This window comes from Chiloscyllium plagiosum, unplaced genomic scaffold (assembly GCF_037043375.1).
Source record: "Chiloscyllium plagiosum isolate Xiang-an unplaced genomic scaffold, Cpla_swu_hap1 HiC_scaffold_14, whole genome shotgun sequence".
In the NCBI taxonomy this organism is placed as follows: Eukaryota; Metazoa; Chordata; class Chondrichthyes; order Orectolobiformes; family Hemiscylliidae; genus Chiloscyllium; species Chiloscyllium plagiosum.
The window spans coordinates 79,954,531-79,963,582 of record NW_028270152.1 but is presented as its reverse complement, the minus strand read 5'-3'; the positions used below and the strand labels follow the sequence as shown (position 1 = coordinate 79,963,582).

Here is a 9,052-nt window from a genome sequence, read left to right as displayed (position 1 = left end):
TGAGTACAGTGTGTCGGGATCAGTGTCTGTGGGGAGTGCAGTGTGTCGGGATCAGTGTCTGGGAGGAGTGCAGTGTGTCGGGATCAGTCTGGGGGGAGTGCAGTGCGTCGGGATCAGTGTCTGCATTGAGTGCCGTGCTTCGGGATCAGTGTCTGCAGTGAGTGCAGTGCGTCGGGATCAGTGTCTGCAGTGAGTGTAGTGCGTCGGGATCAGTGTCTGTGGTGGGTGCAGTGCGTCTAGATCAGTGGCTGCAGTGCGTCGGGATCAGTGTCTGCAGTGGGTGCAGTGCGTCGGGATCAGTGTCTGCGGTGGGTGCAGTGCGTCAAGATCAGTGGCTGCAGTGCGTCAAGATCAGTGTCTGCAGTGGGTGTAGTGCGTCGGGATCAGTGTCTGCGGTGGGTGCAGTGCATCGGGATCAGTGTCTGCGGTGAGTGCAGTGTGTCGGGATCAGTGTCTGCAGTGGGTGCAGTGCGTCAGGATCAGTGTCTGCGGTGAGTGCAGTGTGTCGGGATCAGTGTCTGCAGTGGTTGCAGTGTGTCGGGATCAGTGTCTGCAGTGGGTGCAGTGTGTCGGGATCAGTGTCTGCGGTGAGTGCAGTGTGTCGGGATCAGTGTCTGCGGTGAGTGCAGTGTGTCGGGATCAGTGTCTGGGGGGAGTGCAGTGTGTCGGGATCAGTGTCTGCGGTGAGTGCAGTGTGTCGGGATCAGTATCTGCGGTGAGTGCAGTGTGTCGGGATCAGTGTCTGCGGTGAGTGCAGTGTGTCGGGATCAGTGTCTGCAGTGGGTGCAGTGCGTCGGGACCAGTGTCTGCGGTGGGTGCAGTGTGTCGGGATCAGTGTCTGCGGTGAGTGCAGTGTGTCGGGATCAGTGTCTGCAGTGGGTGCAGTGCGTCGGGATCAGTGTCTGCGGTGGGTGCAGTGTGTCGGGATCAGTGTCTGCGGTGAGTGCAGTGTGTCGGGATCAGTGTCTGCGGTGAGTGCAGTGTGTCGGGATCAGTGTCTGGGGGGAGTGCAGTGTGTCGGGATCAGTATCTGCGGTGAGTACAGTGTGTCGGGATCAGTGTCTGTGGGGAGTGCAGTGTGTCGGGATCAGTGTCTGGGAGGAGTGCAGTGTGTCGGGATCAGTCTGGGGGGAGTGCAGTGTGTCGGGATCAGTGTCTGGGAGGAGTGCAGTGTGTCGGGATCAGTCTGGGGGGAGTGCAGTGTGTCGGGATCAGTGTCTGGGAGGAGTGCAGTGTGTCGGGATCAGTCTGGGGGGAGTGCCGTGCTTCGGGATCAGTGTCTGCAGTGGGTGCAGTGCGTTGGGATCAGTCTCTGCAGTGGGTGCAGTGCGTCAAGATCAGTGGCTGCAGTGCGTCGGGATCAGTGTCTGCGGTGAGTGCAGTGCTTCAGGATCAGTGTCTGCGGTGAGTGCAGTGCATCGGGATCAGTCTCTGCAGTGGGTGCAGTGCGTCGGGATCAGTCTCTGCAGTGGGTGCAGTGCCTCAAGATCAGTGGCTGCAGTGCGTCGGGATCAGTGTCTGCGGTGAGTGCAGTGCGTCGGGATCAGTGTCTGCGGTGAGTGCAGTGCTTCAGGATCAGTGTCTGCGGTGAGTGCAGTGCGTCAGGATCAGTGTCTGCAGTGGATGCAGTGCATCGGGATCAGTCTCTGCAGTGGGTGCAGTGCGTCGGGATCAGTGGCTGCGGTGAGTGCAGTGTGTCGGGATCAGTGTCCGCATTGAGTGCAGTGAGTCGGGATCAGTGTCTGTGGTGAGTGCAGGGCGTCGGAAGCAGTGTCTGCGGGAAGTGCACTGTGTCGGGATCAATGTCTGCAGTGTGTGCAGTTTGTTCGGATCAGTGTCTGCAGTGAATATGCTTTGTAGAGTGCAGTCTGTCGTGAATTGGTTGTGTTGGGAGCAGTGTCTGCAGTGAACCAAATGTGTAGAAACTGGAATGTGTAGTGAATGGGATATTTAGGTGTCTATGGAGTGGAGATACAGTGAATGAAGTGTGTACGGAGCAGTGTGGAGGAAACGGAGTTTGCAGTGAGTAGAGTGTACAGAATAAGAATGTGTAAGGAGCACAGTGTGCAGTGAGCTGAGACTGCAATCAGTGGAGTATACAGGGAGTGAAGCATACAGGGAGTGGAGCATACAGGGAATGGAGTATGCAGTGAAGTTCTTATTTGCTTTCTGATAGTGCAGTCCAAGCTGTGCTCTGCTCTCTCGCCTCTCATTGATGGAGCTGTCATGTTTAATGATGAGCTGAAGAACCTGTTCCACGGGGTTAAGTGCCAATGATTTGACTGTTGTATTCTGCAGTTTCCATTCGCAGGATATAAGGGATGATACTGTCAATCTGAACATTCCCAATCAGTCCAGTGAAGAAGAGCTCCTCCGTGATGCTGGAATTCATCAATCGAAGAGCCGGCAGGCGGAGAAGAATTCGGGCCAATCTGTCAAGTTAAATCAACATTAATTGATTCAAGATCTTTTGTTTTCACTTATCTATCCTGCTCATTTTAACAACATATTGATGCTTTAAGCTGCACTATGCATGATTTTGAAATGAATGAACTGATTCCCCAATCCTCACGTTTTATATTTACAGACAGCTGTGCTGACTCTACCACTCACTGTATCCCAACAACTCTGAATCAATGCTCTCCTTATTTACAATGTTACATTACATTTTCAGTCTCACTACAGGTGTCTGTTGTTACTGTTTAATATTTGATTTAATAATGACATAGAAAATAAAAGCAATTGTAGGCCTTTCAGCCCTTTGAGCCTTCTCCATTATTCAGTCTAATAATTGCTGATCATTCAGCTCTGTAACTTGTTCCCACTTTCACCCCATAGCCTTTGAACCCTTTAGCCCTAAGAAATATATCTAACTTCCAAACATTCAACGTTTAGCCTCAAACACTTCTTGTGGCACAGAATTCCACAGAATCTCCACTCTCTGTATGAAGGAAGGTCTCGTCATCTCAGTCCTAAATGGCCTCCCCTGGATAACGATATAAGACTGTGAGCCCTGGTTCTCAATTCCCCAGTCATTGGAAACATCCTTCTTGCATCTATTCTCTTTAGTCTTGTTAACGTTTTACAGATTTTCGTTAGATCCCTTCTTATTCTTCTCAACGCCAGTGAATATAATCCCAAGTGATCCAGTCTCTCTTCACACATCATCCCAGGTATCAGTCTGGTAAGCAATCCCTCCATCATCACAACAACCTTCCTAAGACGAAAAGGCCAAAATTAAACACTATACTGCAGGTCTTCTCTCACCAAAGCCCTACACATTCGCAGCAAGACATACCTGGTCTTGTACTCAATTTCTCTCAGTATGAAGTGCAACAACACATTTGCCTTCTTTACCACACTCATTGGGAAATACCATTTCAACTGCTTCCCCATCTCTTTGCTTAAATACAGAGCTCTCTGCCATCTAACTGCTCTTTCCTTTAAATCCCTCTCATTGATCCTTGAAGTAATTGATTTGAGACAATTTCTACACGATCTACTTCATAAATTGTGTCAAGAGCTGAGCTGATGAAATCTACAATTCCTGGTACTCTCAGTTCAAAGCACCATTTCAGAACAAACCTGATGCTGACTATTGTGAGAATATGGAAGCTGCTAGATCCTACCTGTAGCTATCTTCAGGATATGTTTTTTGCACATAATCCTGCAGCTCCATTTGTGCTTTGCCTTGAAACTTTCCAATTTGACTGGTACTATTGAGACCTGGGTGATCTGCAGCAGAACAGTAAAGGGTAAGTTAATAAATATGGAAGAAAATCCTCTAATCTCCACAAAGAATCTTGATTTCTGAAGTAAAATGTGAAATGAACACCAATAGCAAGAGATAAATGGCTGCATATTGGGAAAATGTAAAATGATGTATTGATGCAAACTTACACTAATTCTCAAATGTACCAAGGCAAGCTGATATGTTGGTTTGGGGTTTGTAAGTGCAAGAACAGAATAGAAAAGAGTTTCTCTCAAACTGAAATTAGGCCTCAGCTCGGAGCCATGGAAATAATTCTGGGCTCCAGACATCAGGGTTGATGGAAGAACTTTCGAGAGGAGTGGCTTGTGACCAGATATGAGGAACTTCAGCTACGAAGAGAAATTGCTTTGTTTGCTTGGAAGAGAGGTGACCTGATGACATTTTTTTTTTAACATGATGAGAGCTTTTAATGGAGCTAATAAAGCTTTCTTTCTATGATCGAATTATAAATTAAAATCATTGACAAAGAACATAGATAGGAGATGGAGAGAAATCTTTTACTTAAGACATGTCAGGTATATTAAGAATGTGTCATAGAGTCACAGACTGATACAACATGGAAAGAAACCCTTCAGCCCTTTGTGTCTGTACCAGTCATCAAACACCCATCTACACCAGATACGCACTAATCTCTGGGTGAGAAACTTTTTCCTCAAGTTCCCTTTAAACTTTCCTGAAATCTTTACTGAAATCTATGCCCCCTAGTTATTGATCTCTCTACTAAGGGGAGACATTTCTTCCTATCTACCCTTCATAATTCTGCACACTTCAATCAAGTCTCCATTCAGCCTTCTTTGTTAGATGACCAGAGACCATATAAGGTAGCAGCACAGGTACGCCATCTAGCTCATCGCATTCGTTTTACCAGTCAACGAGATCATAGCTGATCTAAATCTTCAAGTGCACTTTCTTGCCTTTTCCCAATATTCATGATTCCTCACTGATTGAAATTTGTCTACCTCAGCTTTGAATATACTTAACAACCCAGACTCTACAATCCCCTGCAGCAACGAATTTCACAGATTCATTGTCTTCTGAGTGGAGAAAATGCCCCTAATCTCTGTCACAATTGGGTGACCCCCTTACAATAAGCTTATGCCCTCTGGTCTTAGGCTCTCCCACAAGGGGAAGTAACTTTTCCACATCTACCCTATCAAATCCTCTAAGAATCTTTATTGTCTCAAAAAGGTTGCTTCTCATTCTTCTATTGAGCAGTATGATGATATGAATAAAGGTGCTAAAAACTTTGGTGAAGAAATTGCCAAGTCCAGATGGGACACATGCTAAATTGCTGACATAGGTAAAGGAGCAATTCGCAGAGCTACTGACAGAAATTTCTGAACACAGGATTAGTTCCAGGGTCGTGGAGCATTGCAAATGTGACACCGTTGTTTAAGAAAGGGGCAAAAGATAACCAGGATGGTACAGACCTGTCAGTTTGATATCAATCGTGGGAAAACTGATAGATGACATAATACAGGACACAGTAAATATACTGTATTAGAGAAAAATAAGTTAATACTAGACAGTTAATATGGATTTGTCAAGGGTAGGCCACGTCTGACAAATTTAATCATGTTTTTTGAAGAAGTGATACAGGTAGTGGATGGGTTTATTGTTATGGATTTGTATATTTGGACTTTCAGAAAGCATTTGATATGGTGCCACATAGCAGGCTGGTTAACAAATTAGAAATTATTGGAAGCAATTCTGAGGGACAGAATTAATCTGCATTTGGATAGGAAGGGATTAATCAAGAACAGTCAGCACGCTCTTTTGGAGAGATGTCACGTCTGACCAATTTGATTGAATCTTTCAAAGGGATGATCAGGTATGTAGATAAGGGAAATACTTTTGATGACGCTTACTTGGACTTCGGCAAGACTTTGATAAGGTCCTACAGTGGAAACTAATAGCAAAGGTAAGAACTTATGGAACCCAAGGAAATTTGGCTAATTGGATCCACAATTGGCTTAGTGGCAGGAAGCAGATGGTGATGCTTGAGGGATATTTTGCTGAATGGAAGTATGCGTTCGCATGGTCAGTATTGGGGCCCTTGCTGTTTGTGGTAGATACAAATGATGACTTGAATATAGGAAGATTGATCAGTATGTTTGCAGATGAAAAAATATTGCAGACGGGTGATAAATGGTGAGGAAGATATCCTTAGATTACAGGAGGATATAGATGGACTGGTCAGATGGCAAATGGAATTCATTCCTGATAAGTGTGAGGTGGTGCACTTAGAATCAGAGAGTACAGAAGAGCCCTTTCCGCCCAGCAAGTCTCTCCTACCAAAGCTACACAAAATCTACACCAGCCCTATCTTCCAGCACTCAACCTATCGTCTTTAATGTTATGACATTCCACGTGACCACCCAAGCACTTTATAAAGGTTGTGAGATTTCCAGCCTCAACTACTCTCCCTGCATTACATACCCCCATCACCCTCTGTGAGAAAAAGTTTTCTTTAAGTCTCCACTAAACTTCCTGCCCTTCACCTTAAAATTATGCCCCATTACTATTGAACCTTTGACTAATGGGAACTTTCTATCTATCCTGTCCATGTCCTTCATAATCGAATACAACCTCTATCAGAGTCCCCTCCTCAACTTTCTCTGTTCCAAAGATACATTTGCATAGGCTTGTGAGTTTCCATTATAAAGAGAGATTGTGCAAACTGGGGCTGTTTTCCTTAGGGCAGTGGAGATTGAGAGGGGACATGATTGAGATGTATAAAATTTTGAGGGACATAGATATGGCAGACAGGAAGAAACGTTGGAGGGATCAATGCCCAGGGGCCAAAGATTTAAGGTGAAGGCGGAAGGTTCAGAAGGGATGTGAGGAAAAACATTTTCATCTTGAGGGTGTGGGAATCTGGAACTCACTGAACATGAGGGTGGTAGAGACAGAAACCCTCATAACATTGAAGAAGTATTTAGATGTGCACTTGTAAATCCAAGGCATATAAGGCCATGGGCCAAGTGATGGAAGATGAGGTTAGAATAGTTAGCTAGTTGTTTTTGACTGCTGCAGACTCAGTAGGCCAAAGGGCCTTTATCTGTGCTGTAGACCTCTGACTCCTATAGATTGTAATATACTACCTAAGGAAAACATCTAATTCCTCTTTATAGCTGAATCATTCCAGCCAAGGCAACATCTGATGAATCTCCTCTGCATCCCTCCAGTGCAATCACATCCTTCCTGTCGTGCGGAGACCAGTCTGCAAACAGTACTCTAGCTGTGGCCTCAATATTATCTTATGCTGTTCCATCACAACCTCCCTGCTCTTGTCTTCAATGCAAGTAACCCTTATGCCTTCTTAACCACTTTATCTATCTATCTATCTATCTATCTATCTATCTATCTATCTATCTATCTATCTATCTATCTATCTATCTATCTATCTATCCTGTTGTCTTCAAGGATCTATGGTGTTAGGGGATTCTATAGTCCAAGGTACAGACAGACGTTTCTGTGGCCAGCTGAGAAAAAGCAGAATGGTGTATTGTTTCCCTGGTGCCAGGATCAAGGATGTCTCAGAGAGGGTGCAGAATGTTCTCATGGGGGAGAGGGGCCAGCAGGAGGTCATTGTCCACATTGGAACCAATGACAAAGGAAGGGAAAAGGTTGAGATTCTGAAGGGAGATTACAGAGAGTTAGCCAGAAACTTAAAAAGGAGGTCCTCAAGGGTAGTAATATCTGGATTACTCCCAGTGCTACGAGCTAGTGAGGGCAGGAATAGGAGGATAGAGCAGATGAATGCATGGCTGAGGGGCTGGTGTATGGGAGAAGGATTCACATTTTTGGATCATTGGAATCTCTTTTGGGGTAGAAGTGACCTGAACAAGAAAGACGGATTGCATCTAAATTGGAAGGGGACTAATATACTGGCAGAGAAATTTGCTAGAACTGCTTGGGAGGATTTAAACTAGTAAGATGGGGGTGGTGGGTAGTGAGGAAAGAGATCGAACTGAGACTGGTACAGCTGAGAACAGAAGTGAGTCAAACAGTCAGGGCAGGCAGGGACAAGGTAGGACTAATAAATTAAACTACATTTATTTCAATGCAAGGGGCCTAACAGGGAAGGCAGATGAGTTCAGGGCATGGTTAGGAACATTGGACTGGGATATCATAGCAATTACAGAAACATGGCTCAGGGATGGGCAGGACTTGCAGCTTAATGTTCCAGGATACAAGTGCTACAGGAAGGATAGAAAGGGAGGCCAGAGAGGAGGGGGAGTGGCATTACATCATTACAAGGGATAGCATTACATCTGTGCTGAGGGAGGATATTCCCGGAAAATATATCCAGGGAAGTTATTTGTGTGGAACTGAGAAATAAGAAAGGGATGATCACCTTATAGGGATTGTATTATAGACCCCCCAATAGTCAGAGGGAAATTGAGAAACAAACTTGTAAGGAGATCTCAGCTATCTGTAAGAATAATAGGGTGGTTATGGTAGGGGATTTTAATTTTCCAAACATAGACTGGGACTGCCATGGTGTTAAAGGTTTAGATGGAGAGGAATTTCTTAAGTGTGTACAAGACAATTTTCTGATTCAGTATGTGGATGTACCTACTAGAAAAGGTGCAAAACTTGACCTACTCTTGGGAAATAAGTCAGGGCAGGTGACTGAGGTGTCAGTGGGGGAGCACTTTGGGGCCAGTGACCATAATTCTATTCGTTTTAAAATTGTGATGGAAAAAGATAGACCAGATCTAAAAGTTGACGTTCTAAATTGGAGAAAGGCCAATTTTGATGGCATTAGGCAAGAACTTTCGAAAGCTGATTGGAGGCAGATGTTCGTAGGTAAAGGGACGGCTGGAAAATGGGAAGCCTTCAGAAATGAGATAACAAAAATCCAGAGAAAATATATTCCTGTCAGGGTGAAAGGGAAGGCTGGTAGGTATAGGGAATGCTGGATGACGAAAGAAATTGAGGGCTTGGTTAAGAAAAAGAAGGAAGCATATGTGAGGTATAGACAGGATAGATCGAGTGAATCCTTAGAAGAGTATAAAGAAAGTAGGAGTATACTTAAGAGGGAAATCAGCAGGGCAAAACAGGGACATGAGATAGCCTTGGCAAATAGAATTAAGGAAAATCCAAAGGGTTTTTACAAATATATTAAGGACAAAAGGGTAACTAGGGTGAGAATAGGACCCTCAAAGATCAGCAAGGCGGCCTTTGTGTAGAGCCACAGAAAATGGGGGAGATACTAAATGAATATTTTGCATCAGTATTTACTGTGGAAAAGGATATGGAAGATATAGACTG

The 9,052-nt window shown here is 44.9% G+C and overlaps 1 protein-coding gene across 1 annotated transcript in view; it reads right to left on the bottom strand.

The window, feature by feature from the left end:
• Window positions 1-1,418: 1,418 nt before the first annotated feature.
• The window catches only part of LOC122559109 (nuclear receptor subfamily 2 group C member 2), a 155,208-nt gene continuing 147,574 nt past the window's right edge, over window positions 1,419-9,052 (bottom strand). The window contains exons 13-14 of the mRNA XM_087994559.1: window positions 3,630-3,735; window positions 1,419-2,432 (exon numbers count right to left, since the gene is read on the bottom strand). Of these exons, the coding sequence (XP_087850685.1) occupies window positions 2,264-2,432; window positions 3,630-3,735 (275 nt within the window). The 3' untranslated portion in view covers window positions 1,419-2,263. The remainder of the gene's footprint in view (window positions 2,433-3,629; window positions 3,736-9,052) is intronic.